General features: G+C 40.0%; 1 protein-coding gene across 3 annotated transcripts in view; it reads left to right on the top strand.

Annotated features, from left to right (window-relative positions):
• Window positions 1-23,743, top strand: part of ASAP1 (ArfGAP with SH3 domain, ankyrin repeat and PH domain 1) — a 143,901-nt gene that overhangs the window by 109,667 nt on the left and 10,491 nt on the right. For 2 of the 3 annotated variants that reach the window (XM_063174226.1, XM_063174232.1), the window contains 7 exons: window positions 892-1,007; window positions 3,198-3,265; window positions 5,653-5,760; window positions 7,108-7,336; window positions 17,326-17,487; window positions 20,316-20,382; window positions 22,402-22,460. In XM_063174226.1, coding sequence (XP_063030296.1) covers window positions 892-1,007; window positions 3,198-3,265; window positions 5,653-5,760; window positions 7,108-7,336; window positions 17,326-17,487; window positions 20,316-20,382; window positions 22,402-22,460 — 809 coding nt within the window. The remainder of the gene's footprint in view (window positions 1-891; window positions 1,008-3,197; window positions 3,266-5,652; window positions 5,761-7,107; window positions 7,337-17,325; window positions 17,488-20,315; window positions 20,383-22,401; window positions 22,461-23,743) is intronic. The other variant, XM_063174241.1, reaches the window with a different exon arrangement.

Here is a 23,743-nt window from a genome sequence, read left to right as displayed (position 1 = left end):
ATGAAAAATAACATTCCAATATTTTCAAGCTGTTTAAGATCATAATTTGAAAAATGTTTTAGGAACCCAAATTGCTATTTTCACCTTTATTAAAATATTTTTATTTTGTATGATTATTTAAATTTTTTCTGGATTTTGTTATGAAGCTTCATAGTTTCTTCAGACAACTATAACCTTGTGTGTGTTTCTGTCTGCTGTGTTTTTTTTTGTGGAAGTCTCAAATTCAGGAGCATCTTTACAACCCTGTGGGCTCTTACTGTCCAATATGGGTAACACTGGGGAAAGCTGTCATCTCCTGAGCTTTGCTTTTCTGGTTTATGAAAATGTCAGTAACAGTTTTTGAAAAACCTGGGTTTAGAAGTTGAAAACTGAAGGAAATACAGTTTTTAAAAACCCTGTGAGCCCTTTTGCACATCTGTGTTTTCCCCTAAGTCAATGTGTTGTCCTTATATTCCTTCTTACAACTCTTTTGTTCATTCTCACAGCTGCCCTCTTGATAGTTCCTTGACTGCATGGGATTTATTAACCTATTTTAACTGTATCAGAATTATTCAGATATTTCTATTGGGCTAATTTAGCATATTTGAAAAAAGAATTATGGTGAAGTGGCAACTGGCATGACCTTAGAGAGGCCTGAGTCTCTGAGTTTCACATCTTTAGTTTTTTGAATGAACATCTGTAGATTTTCAGTCCTTGTCAATCACAACTCAGGTATTTCCAGTGTCCTTGGAAAAATTCTTAATAGTCTTTGTAAGTAATGTTTGATTTAATTTCTTTTTTTGTCCTACTTCATATTTGTCCAGTAAAGTTTTTATTTATATGGATGCTAGATCTGAAATGAATACCACATCTACTATACTCTTCTTGATTGCATGTTCTTTTTTTTTTCAGTGGAAACCTGGACAAACAAACAGCATTGGGTAATACAGTTCTACACTACTGCAGTATATATAATAAGCCTGAGTGTTTGAAATTGCTTTTGAGGGGGAAGCCAACTATTGATTTAGGTAAGTTCATTATTTAAAACCAGAAAATACAGATTTCTTAAAATTTCTTCCCATTGTTTTAGCCACTTTTGTTTATTTCTCTGTGGTAAGCAAACTTCTAAAATAAAACTGTGGTAGAAAGACCTTGTCAACAGCAAGCATAAAGGAAACATTCAATTAAGAAATTGAATTCTTAGAAGATAATAATGACAAAAATTTCTAATATGAAATACTATTGGCAAACCCTAAGCAGAGTTCAGAGTTCTGTTTCTGACCCATTTTAAACTGCCTGGAATTTAGGTTCATTTTTTATGCTAGAACTTAAATATCTAATTCCACTCTTAGGTACGTGGGCTTTATGTGCACAGCACTTCATTCTTCTGTTGATATCAATGGCAGCTGGTGCTGTGGTTTCATCCCAGCCAACACTGCCACTGAGTAGGGAGGGGAGACCATCCAGAGATCAAGAGATTATCCTAACTGAGCAAACAGAGATTCCATTTTCAATTGAACTTTTGGTATGCCATTATGGCAAATGAACTGATACAGGTACAGCAGGTGTTACTCCTGTCTCAGAGGTAGGTGCAAAGAGAAGCTGAAAGGCAGCTGAGAGAGCTGATCCCATTTTTCCTGAGTTAGGAAGGCATCCCATGAATCCAGCTAGTTAGGCCCAGGAGTTAAATGTGATCAGCATGTCTGTAAAACATTTACATTCAGTGAGTTAGTGGTATATCAGAGAAGTTTTTTAAACAGCTGATGCAAACTGGATTTTATTTCTCCCTTTTTATTTATCGCCATTACTTTCCTCCACTGCCTGGTAAAGAAATACTGTATTACTGTATAAATTGAAGTTCATAGTTTAGTGGCAGAAGTGACTGCTTTCCTTTGCCTTTTTATAGGCTTTTAGAATATATTCCAATATTATCACAAATCAGAGAATTTAATGTGACCATTTTTGGTAGTTACAATGGGAAAACTATCTGAACAAGTTTAAGTCCTTTATTGGTCCTTCCATTGAACTTTCTCCTAGGTAGATGCCAGAGGAGTGTTCACACCTTTTTGGTCCCTTGTTTTTTGAAGGTTTTTTTTTTGTGGGAAAGAGGGTGTTGTGCTCTTTTTGTTGATTTTTTGGTGTGATCTCACGTAGGAACTTGAGTGATCTCGCACAGACCCTGAAGTAAGAGGTATATACTCAAAAGCTATCTAGGTATTAACTTCACATAAATACTATGTTTTCATTCCTTTTCGTATTAAACCACCTCTGGTAGATCTTTCTACAAGTAAATCCTTCATTTAGGGATCTGAATTCTTTCAAAGTCACAGGCCTTTCTGGAGGACTGCTTTGTAAATTCTAGGATTCCTACCTGGCATTGTCTGTGTAACATTTCACACTGACATTTTACATCTCAGTTTGGTAATTTTCAGTTCCTGATCACAGAAATGTTTTACAATCTGGATGTGCTGTGCAGCATTCTCTGTTCCAGCTCCATGGCATTTACTGATGTACTGTGAGAGTACATTTTACCTAGGGTTTATCAACAGCAGATTTGGGAGTTGTTTTTGTTTACTGAGACTTGCTACTGAGCATCTGGGAAGGATTCCATTAGATGCTGTGCCTGAGGACCTCCCAGCAGCCTCAGATATCACCTTCTTTCTTACCAGGTGTTATTTTAAATTGTAAACCATTTTATAGCTTTGATAAAGACAAAGCTAGAAAGTTTTAAATTTATTCTTCTTCAAATATCTTCAAATTAAGGCGTAGATTGAATCTACATATTAATCAAAGTAAAATCTGCTTGGATCAACATTTAGCCTTTTTTTTTTCCTTTTTATAAATCTTAGAATTAGTTTTCTTCTTTGAGCTATTTTACCCTGCCTGCTTGCTTCTCTTGCTTATTGAGTTAAGAGTTTTATTGGCAAAGGCATTGAGTGGAGATTGAGGTGATGAAATTTCTTTGTATTCTTTGCTGGGGTGGTTAGGAGGGATTTGGGAACTGTTGCAGCAGATGCTGCTGTTCAGGAAGAACCTGATGATACATGAAATGCATGAGCACTTGGAGTGGAATCTTAAAGAGCTGCAGCTGCTATAGAGTAAACAGACATTTTTGATCACTTTTAGGAGTTACTGTGCTACCAGCAGTAAAATTCAATAAATTATTTCTTAACACATCTCAAAGAATTGCTCTTTTTTGTATTTTGTTAATTTTGCAGTAAACCAAGCTGGAGAGACTGCTCTGGACACAGCAAAGAGACTGAAAGCTGTCCAGTGTGAGGAACTGGTAAGAACCAAGCCTGGGGGCAAAGGGGAATGTTTGCTTCTTTGAAAATCTGATTTACTTCATATATCATTACCATTGCATCTCACACATGGTATTGCTGCCAGCTGGCTGCGTGTTGACTGTTTTCTTAGCTAAAACACAGCAGTAATTTTCTTTGTAACAGTTTAAGAAAATGATCTTTCTGCTAGTGGCAGTATTAGTTATTTTAACCAGTGGTTTTGAAGACTTAAGTAGTGGAGGGTCAGATGTGTCAATAAATACACCATTTAAGGAGATTTGGGCTTCATCACCTCAAAAGTTCTTCTTAAAGGCTTTTATATCAGGAGTACTAAACAACCCCGCATTAACACTGTCAAGACCTGTTAGGTTCGGACCTTTTGTCTTTTCTTGCTGTTGCTTTTTTCAGATTATTTAACAGAACAGGTAGTTCAGAGATGGTGAAAGTCTCTTTATAAGGAGAATTGAAACAACTTAAAATTATGCTCCTGAAAGGAGGAAGAAGTATAAGTGTAATATCTGGAAGCTGAAGTATAAAAAAGATGTAGAACACCAGCTTCTGTGGGACTTTGTCCCTCTGCTGAGAATGATCAAAGCAAAAACCTCCTGGAATTCTGAGAATGTGTGAGGGATGTTAACAGACACCAAAAAGATTATTGGTGTTCAAGAAATAAAGGTGTTAAGGAATTTCCCAGGTACTTCTCTGAAGCATTTAGCCAGGAGTAAGGATTTTACATCAGACCAACAAGATTGTTCGTTCTTGCCCCTCTAGGGTGCCATCAGCATGCATTTAGTAGTGAATTTAATTACTATCAAGGCATTAAAAAGTCTAAGTAGTGTGGCAGTTAAGACAAAACCAGGAGGATTTACAAAACACTTGCCGCTTATTTCTATTTCTTCTTTTTTCTAACTTTGATGATCTGAGGATATCTACTTTTGCTCTGCAGCTGGTAATTTTAATACCATCCCTGTGACAACTGAAAGTTCTTGTCATGAATTAATTATTGAATAATCAAAAGACCTTGTCCTTCACAAATCAAAGAAATTTTCCATGTTTCTGGGGATGCAAGTCAGCATTTTGCTGTGGTTGATGAGGTGGGACTGACTTCTCAGTTAATGCCATGTCTGCTGTGTAAGTAGGTGCTGTTTCCAGTGGTTTGAGTATTCTGTCAGCTGGATCAAGCAGATCACCTGTGCAGCACACAGTGGGGATGGATTGCTTTTTTCTCTATAGTATCCCTTTTCAAAAGTTACATCTGCCATTAATGTGGACCAGCTGGCTGTGCTACAGAACAAACAGTCAAGTGGATGTTATCAGTGAGCTTATCTAGCAGTTAATCATTTAGTTATAGTGATCCAAATTCCATGAATACCTCACTGATTATTTCACTTAACTCTCATAGAGCATGTATGCCTTTTTTCTTTTTTTTTTTCCTAATTTTTGAAGATGAAACTATTTCTGCATTTTTTTCCAAAAGCAGTAATGAGTTAAGAGTGAAAAAGAAACATGAATGAGCACACTGTTTGCTGTGGGCAGTAAAAAAGTACAAGATAAATAACTAGGTGTTTGCATTAAGATAGCTGTACTAAACTAATTTCTGTTGCATAACTGGAGTCTTAACTGTGTAATTAAATTCAATTTCAGCTCAAGTGGGTTCATGAATACTTACATAACAGATTGGAAATACTGTCTTTATTCCAAGTTTTATTTCAGGAACATGGTTAAAGGCGCTCCTGAATCAACTACTATCAAGTAGACTACATTTTAAAGGATGTGAAGGACTAAATAATGATGGAAGATCTAGGCATTGAAAAGGAGAATTTATCTCCTCAGAATAACCATGAACTGCTCTATTAGGTTTTTTTTTGCTGATCATTGAGGTAGTTTTTTTTAAAGAATGCGAAATACATTATTTGGGCTGGCAAAGTCAAGGAATTTGTGCTTAAGACATATTGGCCTCATCCAGGAAGAGAGAGAGGTAAAATATCTAAATGAAGAGTAAATATCTTTTCATTTGATTTGAGTACAAAGATTGTGATTTTGATGGGGCAGCAGATGTATGTATCAAAATTTATAAATAGGTTTTGCCTTTCCTTTTTGGAAAGGAGGGCTCCAGATAAATTCTGCTTCTGTGCATATACCTTCTCTTCATGTCATCTTTTCAAATGCTTGTCAAACATGGCGACTTCTTTCCATTTTGAGAAAATCTTTCCTTTTTGCCTTTTAGCTCTTTTTCTATACCTCAAACAAATGAAGGATGTTTGTGTGATCATCCTGGAATAATTTTAAACTTCTAAATACTCCAGTTTATTTCTTGCCATTACAAAACTAACTTAGGTAACACCAAAAGAACAGCAAGTACTTTAACAAGACTTTTTATTTCTTTTAGCTTTCTCAAGCCAAGGCAGGAAAGCTGAACCCACATGTGCACGTGGAGTACGAATGGAATCTTCGGCAGGAAGAGATCGATGAGAGTGACGATGACTTGGATGATAAGGTGAGTGGGAATTTCCAATACAGCCTTGCACAAAAACTGAACAGCTCTGCTCCCTGGAAATAAGTGGTAATTAGAGACCCACTTCAGCCTTTCTTTTCTTACAGATATTTTGGGGGGGAAAAACCCCCTAATTCTGAGGCCTGTGTTAAAGACTGCCTAAGTGCTTTTTGAATATACTTTGTCAACCTAGTTATTATGGGCTGCTTCAGAAGTTTGACTTTGACAAGACATACAGTATAATATAAATCAGCAAATCTGGACTACTTTGTTGCTTTATCCTCTTCCGAATTCTAAGCTGTTAAATTTTAGCTGCAGGAAATCCAAAGCTTACATACTTATTTTTTTTTTCCATAAATTAATTAAAAACCTAGTTATTGAATAAATAACTGTATTTTTCACAAACCATGCTGTGCTATTTATTCCTGGGTTTTTTTTTTAAAAGAAGTAATGGAAAGGCAAAACTTGAGGGCATAGAATAATTACCATCCTACAGCATGTGAAAAATTAGCCTCAGTGTCCTACTTTAGCAAGTCAGTTAATTACTGTGTGCTCTATTTCTGCAATAAATGCGAATACACCTCTCCTATTTTATATGAGTGCCGCAGAAAGAAGTGTGGACAACTTCTCATTTTCTGTGACACTTGGGACTGAAAAATTCAGAAACCAAAGTAATTTGCATGTCCTCAAGGACAGCAGAGAACAAAATAATCATCTGTATGAGGAGCCTCTGGAGGATGAGAGATGCTGTGCTGGAGATAATAACCTGAACCAGAGCTGCAGGGAAACAGATCGTGCTCCATATGCACCCATTAATGTACAGCAGGCAAAAACTAATGTGTAAAATTTCTTCAAAGAGCAATTAGATGTGTTTAAAAAGAGCTGTATCACGGATTATATTACTAGTTCAGGGATCAAATAAATCTGATCTGTCAAAAGTGTTTGCTCATCTTTACTAGGCATCAGTGGGGTACTATACTTGATACTTGAGGATAATTGTCTAGTCTGAGTAATGTGCTGTATTCCCTGAAAATTATTCTTAAATTCTAAAACTTCCCAGGCTTTTATTGGCATTTTATTTAGTATATTATTAGTGTGTATTTCCTGCTTTAACATTAATTCTAATTTTGTGTTCATGATGATTTGTTGATGATGGTACAATCATAATTTTCATTTAGAAGAGAGGACCCTTCAGGTTGAATTGCTGAAAAAGGGAGGAGTGGGGGTTTATTTGTCCAACAAAGAAAAAGCTCATGTTCACTAAATTATGTTGTGGTATGCTATTTTCCAAACATACTAACTATAATTAATGTTTAGACAGCTGTATCATCTTTGTTTTTCTATTCACAGCCTAGTCCTATAAAAAAGGAAAGATCTCCAAGACCCCAAAGCTTTTGTCACTCTTCAAGCATTTCTCCCCAAGACAAACTGACTCACCCTTCATTTAGCACTCCCAGAGACAAGCAAAGACTCTCCTATGGAGCCTTTACCAACCAGATCTTTGCTTCTGCAAGCACAGACTCACCCACCTCTCCAACGTCTGATGCTCCTCCTCTTCCTCCCAGAAATGCTGGCAAAGGTAAGTCTCTCTCCAAACCACACTTGCAAGCAGTGATTTTAACACTGTTGCCCTTCCTTTAACCAAGGACATTGCAATGTTCAAGATACAGCATGTTCTTCTTATTGATGCAGTAGTGTGGTACAATGCGTGTTCTAAACTTAAAAGACCTGGGGGACACTTTGTAATAGACTCATTCATAACACTGAACATGAATGGGTGAGGAATAAACTAATACTCTGCTAAATTAAAGTCACTTAATTTTATGAGACTTGCAGCTGCAGTGGATTGTGGTGGTTTGACCTAGATATCTCTAATCTTCAAGTCTGGGGGATATTTTTATGGAACAAAACTTTTTGCTGTATTATAATTTGTGTAGATCTACTTTTTAGGACAAGGAAACCTTTAATTCCTTTTTATATGTTTAATTTAGAAATTGATAAGTTGTGTTTTTACAGTAGACTTGTTAGAGAAATCTTTAGTTGTGATGAGGGTTACAGTAAAGTTTAGCACTTCAGCAGTTATGCTGCTGCTCCCTTTTATTAGCACTGCTTCATTTCTCACCTGGTAATTGACTTTGTTTAGGAAAAGTGCAGAGATGCTCTCACCAATATGTGAAAGAGTAAAAGGGTCAGGATAGAGTTGGCATCATGGTTCAGATGCTGTGCTTAAGCACTACTGTTCCATCAGTCTTTGTCATGTACTGGCAACTTTCAAATGAATCCCTTGGCTCTCTTTTAAACAGGTTTGTTTCCCATTATGAGGCAAAATGATTTTGCCAGGATTTGCATTTTTCACATGAGATTTTGTAATCCATGTTTCCCTGGGGACTCAGTTGTATTCTTTGTAACTTTACTGTGTTGACCTGATTGTTGGCACTACAAGATTCTACTTTTTCCTTCCAGTCTCCCATCCCTTTTACATGCTCACAGTCTAGTATGGATTTTTCACTGCAGACACAATGTGTACTGGCTTAGATGTTCCTTCATGACCTAGGATAACTTTTTTTTTGGTCATAAACTTGCAAGACTTGGAAATTAATCATGCATCCCATTTCCTGAAGAAGGTTAATGAGGTTGTGTCTGGTATCTGTACACCCTGCTTAGTATGTTGTCAGCTTTCAACACATTTTAATGAACTTTATTTATTTGTCAGTGTATAGTGGAGCTCTCATACAGACTTACCTAGAAAATTGTCTTTTTCTCCAGGAAGGGGAATATTTATGTTTATATTTCATTCTAAGTATGTATTTTGGTTTCTGAAATGTTAGGCATTTTCCCAGTTGTTCCTAAACAAGGAATCAACACAACACCAAAGCTACTCAGAAAGAATTGAGGCATTGAGTTTTCATGTGTTTTCATGTCAGAGGTTATGCAAAGAAATCCTTATTTATATCACAATGAAATAATATTATAATATCACAAAAATGCCTTCTAATGTAGCATTAACTGCTTCATCAGAGTGGAAAATGTCAGATTCACAGGGTAAGTCAGAGAGGTTGTATTGAACTGCTGTTACATTAAAGTCACTGTGCTTCTCTGCTTCAAACATGCTGAAATTCTACAGTCTCTGATCCTGGAGTGGAGTTTAGGCTGATATCCACTCAACAATACTATGAAATTAGAAACTTCTGTTGCATACATGCCTGTGTTAAAAGTTGGGAAAAAAAGTAACAAATGCATAGGACAATTCATCAGTGTGGAAAAGTTGCTGTAGTTGCATCATTTTCAGATTCACTTATGGTTCATTTAAACTGTGCTGCTCCTTGTTATCTCCCCTCTTCCAGCTCTCAGATTATTTAAAAGAAAATGAAGCAGAGACTCTTCACTTACATATAAAAATGTTGACACTTCAGATGTTGACGCATCTGAATTTTGAGACAGTCAATTTTCTTTCAATAGGAAAACATAAACCTGTACATTATTCTCCTATTTTGGATGAGTAGTAATAGAGTATATATCCCTTCATTGAAGTTTACACAACCTTACTTGTCAGATGTGTGTTTTTGTTTAGGAAGTTCATTTGAATATCTTTTGTTTAAGATTATATGAAAACACAGTGTTACTTTTTTCACTAAGCTCCCTAAACAGCAAGAGTAACAAAAGCACTGAATGTGAATTTAAATTTAAGCTCACTTTCTGTCAGAAAACAATCTGATCTTTGTCCCTGTGCTGCTGTGAGGCCCTGGCAGATAGCATGGGCCCCTGCTAGGACATGGAGCCTTCAGGGAAGGGATAGCAGGTGCATCTGCATTTTAGAAGCAGGCAGACAATTTTGAAGTTTCCTAAGTTTTTCATCCTTTGGGACATGCAGATGAAACTGTCTTTCCAAAACTTGTTGTATTTTTAAGAAAACCCATTCCCTGTAGCCCTCTGTTTCATTGCCCAGTGAAGTTGTGGGTAGCAAAGCTCTGTGGAGTTCCTGAGTGATCAGGAAACCATCCACTGAAGTTGTGTTGGGGAGAGGAGGGGAGTTTAAAGTGATTTACATCAGGCACATCGCTCTTGCTCATGGTTTTCAGTGGACATGCTGGCTAAAAAATATTTTTATAGGTACAATAGTTGGAGGAAGGGCTATGGGGAGGTTTTAAATTTCTCCACACATCATTATAATTCATATCCCGATTTTTCATTTGATAACTTTTCAAAATATTCCTAAAAATGCTGGAACCTTCATTATTTGTCTCCACATGTCTCATTTGTGGATACATCTTACTTGCTGTTATCTCTGCTATAGATTTAGTAATCCTAACAGAATGAAAAGTACAAAAGGAGTGCAATGGCTGCCTGAGCCACTGAGCCAACAGATCTCTGCCTTTTCCAATAGTTTATCTAAGCTTATTTAGGGTCAGCTTACTTCTCTTCTCAGTCAAATCTTTAGCCTGTATTATTCTCAAAATCATCTTTTTTATTACTCTTTTCAACTTATACCTGCATTATGGCTCCAGACATCTAGCAGGTCTTCTGCCTATTGTTTTACAAAAAGCTTTTTAAAAAAATCAATATTTAAGTGATTCCATGACTTGCCTCAGTAGCTAAATAAAATTTTGCACAACCTTCATTGCCAATCCAGTGTGGGGGTAATGTTGCTAACTAGCTTTGGAGGAATGTTAGGCAGTCTAATCCAGGTTTCCTTCACTTTAGCTGAAAGCTAATTGATTTTAGTGATTCTGCCTGTTTATCCCAGATGAGCATGGATGTCAGGGATAAATTCTGTATCATGAAGTTAATTTGGATCTTCAACACTTACAAGGTTGCACAGTTTACAGTGTCTCAGCTCTGACATGGGTACCTAAACCCAAAGGCACTTCCCTTGTGGTTCCAGTGCACTGCAGACAGAGTCCCATCATCTGCTCCTTCACTACATCACACTCAATTTCTAACCAGATCAGTTTATTTGAATTTGCTAGTAACTTCTAGAAGTTGTCTGACTGCCTTGCACACAGGATGAGGAATCTTCTTGGGCTCACTAAGTTGTGCATGTACCAGCATTGCCCTTTGGCTTTGGAGGTGTTTCTGTGGCTGGTGGCTGTGTCACGGTCCTGAAAAGGATGGAAATCCTACAGGTCTCCATGTGTGGGGTGTTACACTAAACAAACCAATTTTACCTTATCTGATTGAAGAATATTTTCATTCTCCTGGAGTTCAAGTTATCCTTTCATCACACTAACTCTTCTGTGTACCTTTGCTGTTTAAATCAGATTTCTGAAATACAACTGGCTGGAAGTGTCAGGACTGCAGTAAAATTTGCTGTTTCTACTGGAAATGCCACGTCAAAGAATTCTTTGGTCATAGGTTTTGGTTTTTTCTTGATTGTATCATGCTGTGGCATAGCAGGCATTACACAGTCTCTACTCATTTGTAACTGAAGTTCTTAATTTATAGCACAAATGTATTTATTCTCATTTCCATTACCTCAGCCTTTGAGGTTATCCATGCTTGCAGAATTCTATACTTTTCTTGCATATACTTGGAGACTTTTTAAAAAATATTCTTATAAATGTGTTGCACATTGTGATTAAATAATGCTACTTATTCCACTAAGACTTTTTATTTTTTAATACCATAATAGGAAGGGTAGACTAGCTGATGACTGCTGGTTTCATGGGCTCTTCTATTTCTGAATCAACCCAAAACACAAAATTCTTTAGTATAACTTTTATCTTTTCTTTCCAAACTGAACCTATTTTTTAAGCATTAATTATCTAATGTACTTCAAATACTAATGTTGAATCAATGTATATTCTTAGCTTTCTTATTCAGAGTGATCATGATCATTTTGTCTTTAATTATGCTCTTATTTTCAGTGCTGAAAATGTATTATTTTAGGTAAGACTAACTGAAAAAGCTTTTAGTAATATCTATGCAATAAGTCACTCGTGAGAAATTTAAAAATAAGGATAGCAACACTTGTTAATGAAAATGCTATTTTTAATTCAAGTTACTTTCCTTTGCAGTGTCCATTCTACCATTAGCAGGAATTCTGTGTTTTCCCCCTATGTCTCATTAAGTGGTAAAAAAAAATTACACATGAAGTTTTTACACTCTAAACCCACCATTTCTGGATTGAGTGGCAGCAGCTTTGCATGGTTTCACAAGTACACAAATGAATTGTTACTATACTAACTGCACAAACCTGAAAGGGCAATGTACTACTAATTGCACATCTTATCCAGTTATTTACCTTAGTACAGTAATGTTGAGATTATTTGGTCTATTTACACATGAAAGCCTGATCTTTGTAATATGAAAAAGAGATAAAACATGATAACAGTTAGTTCTGTAAGCATTTGCTTTCCAGTAACTGAGGAAAAGAAAACTGACAGAAGGAAAAGGAAAAACTTCTGGGCCAGGTTTTTTGGGATTTTCTTTTTGGTTTTTGGTTTTTTGCTTGTGTTAGGAAAATGTCCTTTACAAAATGTGAACTTCTGAACTATGTGATAAATCATGATCAAGACATCTATTGGATGAGGAGAGGAAATGACTGGCTCAATTGCTGCCTTGCTAAAATCACAAAATACCTTTGATCTAGTAACTGCTCTGATAATTGCTTAACTATACCTAGCCTAGCCTTGTATAGTTGAGAATATCACACAAGAATTGTTTTGAGCTGCTGGTTTTACACACACATTTATGTGTATATATGTATGGATATGTGTGCAGTTGCTGAGGTGAGCAGCCCTGGTCCCAGCTAGGGCAGTGAGAAAGCTGCAGGAGCCACAGCAGCTGTGACAGCACAGCAACAATGGGGACATGGCCAGGGCCAGGGGCAACAGGGCCCAGCCCAGACATGCGTGAAGGAACTCCTGGAGAGCACCACAAACAGTGCAAGGGCATGGTGTGGCACTTGGGATGGGAATTTGCATGAAATGGCATACAGGAGGGGGTGACTCTGCCAGCCTGAGCAGGGAGCAGTGGCATCTGCCACTGGGTTGTCAGTGCACGTTGAAAGAGCTTTAAACTAGATTAGAAAGGGGAAAGGGACAAAACTGGGCTTGCTCAAGGTAACCCTAGGGCAGCACAGCAGTGTTTGAGGGAGTGTGTGTGCCAGTGAGGGCCTTTGGGCTCATGAGATATAAGGCATAGAAATGCCTCCAAACACTCTTGTAGAAATCAGGGCTTCTCCCCCAAAAAACGTGTTAGGATCAATATCCCAACTGAAGAGCATCCATGCCCCTGCACACAGCACAGGCAGCAAACAGGAGGGGCTGGAAGCCATTGTGCAGCAGGAAAACTGCAGCTCCCATCATTCTGGGATGGCTCACACAACTGGAGTGCTGTGATGGATGGCTGTGAACCCTTCAGGAGAGAGAGGCAGTGGGGCAGCCCTGTAGGTCAGGGACTGTTTTGAGTGTCTGAGCTGGATGATGGTGGCAGTAGGGTCGAGTGGTGATAGGAACCAGAGAAAGGCCATTGGGCAGATGTGCTGCTGGAATCTGTTAGAGAGCACCCACCCAGGATGGAGAGGCAGATGAGATACCCTGGGAGTAGGGTATCTGGGAGAAGTCTCACAACTGCTGGCCCTTGTTCTAATGGGGCAGGAATGTCCAGGATGTGTCTGGAGTGAGTGGAAGAGAACTTTCCTGCTCGGCTGGTGAGGGAGCCAGCAAGGAAAGGCCCCTGCTGGACCTGCTGCTCGTGCAGAGAGAAGGACTTGAGTGTGATGGAGGCTGTCTGGGGCACAGGGAATCACAAATTCTTGGACAAGTAAGAGGGAGAGATCAGCAGAGCTGCCACCTTGCACCTCCAGGGGACAGACTTGGGCCTGTTTAGGAGCCTGGCTGACAAGAGTCCCCTGGGAGACAGTCTAAAAGGAATCCAGAACATTGCTCAAAAAGAGAATCCCAAAGGTGCAGGAGCAGAGATGTGGTTTAGGGGAGGATTGGCAGTGTCCGACTCAATGATCTCAAAGGTCTTTCCCAACCTAAGTGACTCCATGATACAGTGTATTTTATAATAATTATACAGACAGTTCATACATCATCAGGTCTTGTATTAATTCACCAGTTGTTTCCATAAAATGATTTTGATTCCAGCACTTCCCCTATGTTTTCATTATTCAAAGCATGATGTCATTTTACACCTCTTTCTGAAATGACATTTTGAAGTTTTCCTTTATTTTGTTTTTATTTGACCATAATTAATTTTTGTATTTCAGCCATGTAATCATCAGTGTATGACACTTTGTATTCGTAATTATTTCTTCGGTGAGTTTAGTACAGAAACAGAAGCTAGGAGTCTGAAAGTATGATTTGTAATAATACCTTAAACACCTTTTCCCTGTCACTTTTGTATGCCATGGGAACTTCTGAAAGCTGTGAAGGTATTTTTTGCACCTCCTCAGTAATGTCTGGATATGTATAACTAATGTGAAATCTAAAACATGCCATAAAACCTAACCTAAGGGATTTTAAAAATTCTACTACAGTTTATTTTTGTAGAGAAGATTTCTCCCTCTTATTGGCAATTAAAAGCACCAATTTCCCTTCATGTCTGAAGTTGAATTTTTGCAATAAGTTCACAACAGTATTTCAGTGCCTTTCCCCCCCATTTTGTCGCTCTGAGCCTGTTTTGGGCGGTTTGTGAGCGGCGCAGTGCGCGCCGCCGCCGCCAGGGGGCGCTGGGACACGCGCTGGGACACTGCGGGCACGGGGACAGGGACAGGGGACAGAGAAGGGACAGGGGACAGAGAGGGGACAGGGGACAGAGAGGGGACGGGGACAGAGAGGGGACAGGGGACAGAGAGGGGACGGGGACAGAGAGGGGACAGGGGACAGACGGTGCTTGGGGGACAGGGGACAGAGAGGGGACAGGGGGCAGACGGTGCTTGGGGGACAGGGGATAGAGAGTGGACAGGGACAGGGGATAGAGAGTGGACAGGGGACAGACGGTGCTTGGGGGGACAGGGGACAGAGAGGGGACAGGGGACAGACAGTGCTTGGGGTACAGGGACAAGGGACAGAGAGGGGACGGGGACAGACGGTGCTTGGGGGACAGGGACAGGGGACAGAGAGGGTACGGGGACAGACGGTGCTTGGGGGACAGGGGACAGAGAGGGGACAGGGGACAGACGGTGCTTGGGGGACAGGGACAGGGGACAGAGAGGGGACAGGGGGCAGACGGTGCTTGGGGGACAGGGGATAGAGAGTGGACAGGGGACAGACGGTGCTTGGGGGGACAGGGGACAGAGAGGGGACAGGGGACAGACGGTGCTTGGGGTACAGGGACAAGGGACAGAGAGGGGACAGGGGACAGACGGTGCTTGGGGGACAGGGACAAGGGACAGAGAGGGGACAGACGGTGCTTGGGGGGACAGGGACAAGGGACAGAGAGGGGACAGACCGTGGCAGACGGTGCTTGGGGGACAGGGACAAGGGACAGCCCAGCTGTGACCGCCACTGCTTCAAGAGTTACCTCACTGTTAGCACCGGATACTGACTGTTCCTGCCCCCTTGCCATTCCTAGATGCATTCCCATTACATCACGAATCAAATTTGATTCGTATTTCTGAAATAAAGAATTAGGAGTTTAAGGCATCATCAATCAAAATTTAGAATGAGAAAAGTTGGTTTTCTTTCAGAAGCATCTCAATGCACAGTTTAAGTTGTCTTGCTTACTTAAGCTCAAAGGAGAAATTAAATTGAGAAAGGGTGAGGATGCAAACTGGGGAACAATCATTAAATGCAGTGGCATTTGACTTGTTGTCAATTAATGGCTTTGTGAACTTGGAAGCAAATTCAGAGGAATGGTTGCAAAATATATAATTTGATTTACAAAAGTAGCCAATTAATTAAGGCCCAAAATCTCTGCTGGGCTTGTGGTTGAGAGATTCTCCTGCACAGCAGAAGACCTTCCAGGACTGAATCTGGAAGAGAATAGATTGAATTATTGACTTGTTAGGGGTAATTCTATTAAATTTTTCTTTTCTGTTTATAAGAAAGAGAGATATCACCTGCTGAAAATATCTGAGAGATTCATGCTTAGAGAATCATTGAAGTTACTTTTGTCAGTGTTAAATGTTTCACCTAAGGAATTTTAGCAAATATTATTTCTCACTGATTTAAATATTTCTATAATCTATAATAATTTGGGAAGGAGTTCAGGTATTGATCATTTCCAGGCTGCCTATAGAGAATATTCGTAAATTTTTTTGAAGAAGGCAGCTCTAGTTTTGTGGTAAGATATATGTCAAGTAACTAAATGAAGGTTTTGGCTCAAATACTGTTCAAATAAGGTAGCTTTTCAAAAATAGGCAAGTTGGTCTACAGTGCTAAAAAACAGACTGACAATAGACTTGAAATTTCAGTATAAATAGACTTTGCTTTTAAAGTTTTATGTCGATTTTCTGCATTTATCTGGACTGATGGCAAAGCTGTCTGACATGGAAACTTATGGCAAGTGAAGACTGCAGTGAAGTCTGAGTTGTTGGTTAGATTAAAACAAGACAAAACCAACAAACCCACAAACTAACAAAAAGCAGCCCAACAACAAAGCCCCTGGAGCTGTTCTGGGCTGCTGCAGAGCTGCTGCAGAAAGTGTTACAGGATATTTCTTGGGCAGTGGTGGCAGCTGACTCCAGCACTCGTCCCCTCGCTGCCATCTGCAGCCAGCTCTGCTTCCCTGAGCTGCTTGGCAGGGACCTTTGTGAAGGTCAGTGCTGGAGCTGATCAGGAACAACTCTTGTCTTCCCACTGGGTTATTTTGTCTTTCAAGCTGTATCTGTTCCCATATTGTGTAAAACATGCATTGTGTTGAATGATACTTGTGCCAGCATTAAATCAGAGGGAAATAAAAGTATTTAAGGGTAGGGGTGACTGCACAGGCTCTTACAAGCAATGCTACCATGAAATATCTAATCTCAGTCCCAGAAAGGACTTCTCTGATGTTTATTTTATTCATACCATGTACAACAATTTGCATTGCTTTTGGAATGCATAGTTTGATGTATTTGATCTACAGAAAAAAAGAAAAAAGACTTAGAGAAAATCTTCTCTAGCTAAAAATCCTATTTTGAAAGTGAAAGGAAAATTTGTAGGCATATTTTTATTTCTTTCCTCCTGCCTTCCAGTTTATTAACGAAATTTGTATGGGATGGTCTGGAGGGCTAAAAACCTCCCCACATATTAGAGCATATAGAATGTGCTTTTATTCTGGTATAAATTAACAGCAATTTTAATCCCATGTGCTAAATATTACTTAATTTTAATATTTCATAATGCTTTTTGTTTCTTGAACAATGCCTAAAATTAGAAATCTTGGCACGATTAATCCTGTATTTTTTAAACATAAGTATACATGTCATTCTGTTGTCAAGTTGCTTATATTCCCACAGCTGAGATGGTTAAAAATGTGGTGGATGTGTCGTTTAATCGAAACAGTGTTTTTGGCATGGCTTGTCATTTTATTTTAGTCTTTTGCTGCACTTCGCTGTGGGTCTGACTGTGAATTTTTCGGTGCTGCTTTGACGTTTATGCACATGTATTTGTAAGAAGGTTGTTTGTTATTTTGCAGGCCCACCTTCAACCCTCCCTCTAAGCACTCAAACCTCTAGTGGCAGCTCCACTCTTTCCAAGAAGAGACCACCTCCCCCACCCCCAGGACACAAAAGAACCCTCTCTGACCCACCAAGCCCACTACCTCATGGACCCCAGAATAAGGGCCCAATTCCTTGGGGTGAGTTTTGAAAATGCAAATCAAAAGGGCAGGGGAAAACCTTCGTGATGGCTGATATATGATCTTTGGTTTGTTTTTACCTGGTGCTTGCTTTCCAATGATTGCAGCTTGATGCAATGTCAGCTCAGATAAATCAGCAGTTCCATCTCCTGTCACTGCCTCCCGGGCTGGGAGTCTCACTTGGGAAAGCTGAAAATCCTCCACGCTGCCCTGGGGCCCCTGCAGCCCCCGCAGTGCTCCCTGTCTGTGCCCCAGCTGCCCAGGCCGTGCCCCCAGCCAGCCCTCAGCCCCTGCTCTCCTCTGCCCCTGCCCCTGCCCCTGCTGCTGCTGTGCCCGGGAGCCAGGGGTGCAGCTTTGGGGCTCAGAGCCACCCACAGTGTCTGTGCAGGTCTCACAGCTGCCACAGGAGCTCCTTTCCTCTCCTCTAAAGTGTTCACACCTCGCTGGTGGGAATGTGTTGTCTTAGTTTGTATTTGCTTTTTGTGATGTTGTCTGTACATACACAAAGACTGATAGGTTTGCATCCTGCTGCCAGCAGAAGTTACACAGAAACAGTGCATTTTAATTTTTATTTTTACCAGGATACCTTTCTGACAGATGCCTTTTGGAAACGATTTTCCAGACTACTCATATTCTTCCTCTTTTAAATAAACATTGCTCTATGCAGTCAAATTCTCTTGGTAGCTAAAAATATCAGGCCCATGTAATTTTCTGTGATTTTAGTTTTGGTGGCAGGATTTCCATGAATCTGTAAATTTTTTAACTGGAATCCAGTGCTTACATAGATGCATCATCCATATATTACTTGTATTTTAAGAGAATCTTCTCTCTATTCTAGTACAAACACACAATTACCAGCCTAAAATAAAAAAATTGCTAGACTAAAAGCACCATTTTTCTTAGCAAATTGAGTTAAACTTAGTAAATCATGGAGTATTCATGTGTGATTTAATCTAGGATTCAACATGAAGAAAAGTATAGAGTCCAATGAAAAGCAAAGGCTTTTTCTCAAGGAATAAAAATAATGGAATCTTTTCAGCTCTCTACTTCTCAGAGGTCTGGGATATGGAAAAAAAATGTTTCCTATGTTGTGGAGTCCAACAGCCCTGTACTTTTTCAGAAGTAGTTTAAACATATTTAAGAGCTTGGACTTTAAATATGTAAAAAATCCCAAGTATTTAAGTCCAAAGCATGTAAAGTACCATATACAGGAATTCTGTATAATGTAGCACTGTTAGGTTGAAAGGTGTGGTAGGATTAGATGCTAAGCAGGTGTCAACTTTTCCTTAAACACATTAGGCAGCAGATAAAGGAAGAAGAAAATATGGGAGAGGTGCAGGTGTGCAGTTGAAGAAGCCTGTAGCAGTAAAGCACCTTGTCAGAGCAGGGCCAGAGAAGAAAATGGCTTTTCCTGTCTCTTCACTGCTTTTCAGGCCAAGCTAAACCCCAGTGGATGGAAGAGGGACCTCTTGTCCCCATTTTTCTTAGCTGAAATCTGTACAAAAGCTTGTTTCAAAGTCCATTTGGATTTTTAAGCAAGTATGAAATTTTGTGTTTATAAAAGAGGGAGTTTCTTCTATCTGCCTTTGTGGTTTTTGCTTAAGGATATTGTCAGATATTCCTGCTTTTCCTTTCAGACCCTTTCTTCTCTGTTGATATATTTCTTGCTATGTGGAATTTCAGCATTTGTCTTCTAATCTGTGCATTAATTGAAGTTTCAAGCAGTGCAATCCTTAGCTTATGTCTAAGCAAATTGAGTTACTATTCAAAGATGTTCTAAAAATGTCATTTGGATTATTTTGTATTTCCATAGCAACCATGAGATATTTTTCCTTCCTTTATCCTTAGGATCTACATGTTTGCTGTTTTACCTTAGTTCCTTTTTTGCACCACTTTTAAGCACAAACATATTTTTAGCAAGGCACAGCATGAGCCTTTTCTGCTGTTTCATTTAGACATCAATGTGCCAAGAATGGTATTTAGAAAAATGTGTCATTCTTTTGAATGAGAAGTATTTTGTGTTCTTGGATCATTAAATGTCACTTTGCATCTATTTCAATGACAAAATTTACTAATGGTTGTTGAAGCTGGCTTTGAGATTGACGTGCTGTAAAAGGAGAGGCAAAGGGGATGAAAAGCCACGAAGCCAAGAGTTGCTGTCATTATACCTTGGAAATGGTGATTGCTAATGAAGAGAAGCTGTCTGCTGGACGAGTCCAGAGTGCTTGGGTTTGGATTTTGCTGCCTTTTGACAGAATTCTGGATACCCAGGATCTTTGCTTTACCAGTGGCTAAAATGCAGATTATGGGAACATACAAACTTAGTCACTAAACCAGTAAAGCCTGTTCTTTGCATAGGATAAAATACCAATCCTTAGAAATTTAATGTTTTGTGAATAAACTCACATTCATGATGGTTTAAAAAAGACGTGCTTCATGGTGCAAAATGTAAACATCAGTGAAAAATGAATCTGATGTGTCTCCTGCTGTATCTCCTTCTATGCAGAGAAAATTGAAACACTATTTCAAAACAAATGCCCTACAGCAATGTCATTCAATCTTCACTTGCCAGGAGATGAGAGCTACCAGTGAGTTGTTTTAAAATGTGTTATATGAAAGGTCATCTTGGATTATTTTGGTCCCTCCTGCTTTTTCAGCTACAAAATTATTAATAAAGAATAAAATTATAAATTATCTTTTAGATATGTTGTATAGAACATGCATAGAGGAATACATGTTTTGCTTTAAATTGCACCCTCTGCTGATTATATTTCAGTTATCCTAATGATTTTTTTGTTTTGTTTTTAATTGTCCTTTTTTCAACTCAGGTAATGATTTGGGCCCACCTTCAACTAAGGCTGCAAACAAGTTTGAGGGGATGTCTCAGCAGTCAAGGTAAAATCTGCATACATGAAGGCAAAGATGAAAATTTAAATAAATACAACTAATTTGTAAATTAGAAAAGAAAAGCCTTTCATAGGAAATAAAATCCTAGCTATGTTTCTTATTAGTTTCCTGCATGCCCTGCTAGCATACAAATGCTTTGGCTGCCCTGAGCCTCCTACGCCGTCCCTCGCTGTCCGTGCACAATCCGTCCTTTGAGCAGGACGGACAGAACGCCCTGTGCCCACATCTCTGCTGCTCCTACAGAAGTGCTCTCCCAGCTGGGGAATGCTGCCTCAGACCACGGGCCAGCAGGACAAAAGTTTTATTTTCATGTCTCCTGGCATTTCATTTTGTCTGCTTCAGTGTGAGGTGTCCTGCCTGGAGCAGCAGTGTCACTCTGGGTACAGGCTGCCATCGAAGATGGCTCTGTAAGAGGGAGAGTTCATCTCAGTCTTCCAGTTTAGCTGTTTTCCACTCTGTCAGGCTCCTGTGCTGCCACACAGTTTGCAGTAACACAAACTGCTTTTAGCTCATAGTTCATCAGCTCTGTCCATTACAAGTGTCTATGTCAGTAGCTGGAGCAGTAAGGACAGCCATACATTGCTGTCACTTGGAGTTTGCTACTCCTCTGTCTGTGCTGTGATTCCAAAGTCCTGAGGTTCAGAGCATGATAATTCCAAAAAGCACCTGCCTCAGGCACACAGCCTTGCATGACCACAGAGTGTGGGATGGGCTGTGGCTGGGGAGGGATGTGTAACCTCAGACAGGGCACAGCAGATGTGTAGGAAGAGTTTCTGGACACCCCCAGACTGCTCTGCCTTGCCAGGACAGGGAGGGGACCTGTTGGAGGTAGCTTCCCATGTTTGCTGAATCCATCCAGCTGGCACTGGGCACTGGGGGGAAAGTGGAAGTGTTCCCAGCACAGAGAGCTGGGCCCATCCTGGATTCTGGTCAGACAAGGGTAAAAGTGAGCTCCTTGTACTCCATGGCATTAGAGAGAGGCTGAGGTAGGAGCTGGGCTTTGAGGATCTTCGTGGGCCCCTTCCAGTTCAGGATATTCTATGATTCTGTGATTTATTGATTCAAGATTGAGCCTGGCTGTTTTTTCAGTTTCATGTCATGATGTATTTTTGCTATTTAAAAAAGAGCTAAAAATTAAAAGTGTTTCTTCATGCTCATTTTGAAATGTTGGCTGCAGAGACAAGCAATACCAGAATTAAGGCAGCTGATGCAGAAGAGTCACTGCTCTGTTGAACATACATTGGCAGCTTTCTCACTCATTTTTCTTTTTTTCTTGTTTTTTGAATCATTATTTTGAGCTGATACTGATTTTTATGTATTGTTTGATTTTTATGCCTTAAATCAATTTGCTTTCTTCTCTTTTTCCACATTCCTTTTCTATAAAAGTGACTTAGGTGGGGTTTTAAAGGAAAAACTTTGATGGGAATAGCTAACACATGTGTAATCCAGGTTGACAGAGTAAAACATGTTGTTTTCCCACAATCATCAGTATTTCCTGGGAGCAGCAGAGACTTTGTCTCCTCCTGCAGCAGAGAGTGTGTGATACAATACCCACACATGTGCAGGAGGCTACAAGGCATAGGCTCAGTCCTGGAAAGCTTCACTGACATGAAGGACAGATTATGTTTTGTATGTTTCACTATAATTATTTTGAAGAAAAAATTTTTCTTAAGGTTCAGGATCTGCCCACAGAGTTGGTCTTTCAGCTTCACCTATTTTCAGAGTACATTTTGCATGTACCATAGTTCATAGAGTATATCTGCCCCATAGCATTGAAGCTGTGTTGGGTTGGTATGTCTTTTTCTCTGAAAAAAAACCCCAATTAATTCTAAACAATGCTTTCAGATTTGGAATTTGTCCACAGACCAAGTGATTATACAAAAGGGGCAAAATAAATGTGGATTTTTCGTGGGAGTTTTTATTTATGGATGTGTTAAAGGAGAAAATGAGAAATAAATGTATTTGATAATAGTTGTAAGCACTAATAATTGACATCTGTTGATTTAGCACTGGGACTGCAAAGACTGCACTTGGCCCTAGAGTTCTTCCCAAACTACCTCAGAAAGGTAAGAAATCTCTTTGTGGCTATTCTCATAATGGAATCTTTTAAATGTGGGTGAAAGTGGGTACTTGTTTGAAATACATGGATCTTTTCAGCAGAAATTTCATTTCTAAAATGCCACAAACCATGAAAGCTTCACAAAACTGAAAGGATTTTGGAAGATGGGGAAGCCTTTTATTAAACTGAAAAAAATACACCTAAGGAGGAAAGAAATAAATCATGAACTAATTGAAGCTGGAAGAGCCCTCAGGAGGTCTCTTGGTCCAGTCCAGCACTCGGAGCAGGGCCAGCTTTCTGCCATGAGGGCAGGGCCAGCTCTCTGCCGTGAGAGCAGGTTCAGCTCTCTGCCATGAGAACAGGTTCAGCTCTCTGCCATGAGGGCAGGGCCAGCTCTCTGCCATGAGAGCAGGTTCAGCTTTCTGCCATGAGAGCAGGTTCAGCTCTCTGCCATGAGAGCAGGTTCAGCTTTCTGCCATGAGGGCAGGTTCAGCTTTCTGCCATGAGAGCAGGTTCAGCTCTCTGCCATGAGAGCAGGTTCAGCTGTCTGCCATGAGAGCAGGTTCTGCCATGAGAGCAGGTTCAGCTCTCTGCCATGAGAGCAGGTTCAGCTCTCTGCCATGAGAGCAGGTTCAGCTCTCTGCCATGAGAGCAGGTTCAGCTCTCTGCCATGAGAGCAGGTTCAGCTCTCTGCCATGAGAGCAGGTTCAGCTCTCTGCCATGAGAGCAGGTTCAGCTCTCTGCCGTGAGAACAGGTTCAGCTCTCTGCCATGAGAACAGGTTCAGCTCTCTGCCATGAGAACAGGTTCAGCTCTCTGCCGTGAGAGCAGGTTCAGCTCTCTGCCATGAGAGCAGGTTCAGCTCTCTGCCATGAGGGCAGGTTCAGCTCTCTGCCATGAGAACAGGTTCAGCTCTCTGCCATGAGAACAGGTTCAGCTCTCTGCCATGAGAGCAGGTTCCTCAAGGCCATGTCCAGTCACATTTTGAGCATCTCCATGGATAATTTCTCTGGGCTTCTGTTTCTATCCTAGACCATTCCTGTTGGTAGTTTTGGTAGTATTATCTCCAAGTCCCATTTCTTGATAGCTTGGAGCAAACTATATCTGTGCCATGCTCTGCCAATCAGGGTTGTGGTCAGTGCAACTGCTTGGGAAAGAATGAGGTGCTGTTACATCCTCATTTATATATCAGCAACAAGCTGAGACCATCATCCCAGGGAGCACCTTTCTTTTAGAAATGTTCTTTCCCAGTCTCTCTAAACTCACACTGAAGGTTTGTTTTGAGTTGTGG

The sequence above is a fragment of the Melospiza melodia genome, chromosome 1 (genome assembly GCF_035770615.1).
Source record: "Melospiza melodia melodia isolate bMelMel2 chromosome 1, bMelMel2.pri, whole genome shotgun sequence".
Lineage (NCBI taxonomy): Eukaryota > Metazoa > Chordata > Aves > Passeriformes > Passerellidae > Melospiza > Melospiza melodia.
The sequence above is the reverse complement of the archived record's forward strand: the minus strand, read 5'-3'. Positions and strand labels throughout refer to the sequence as shown.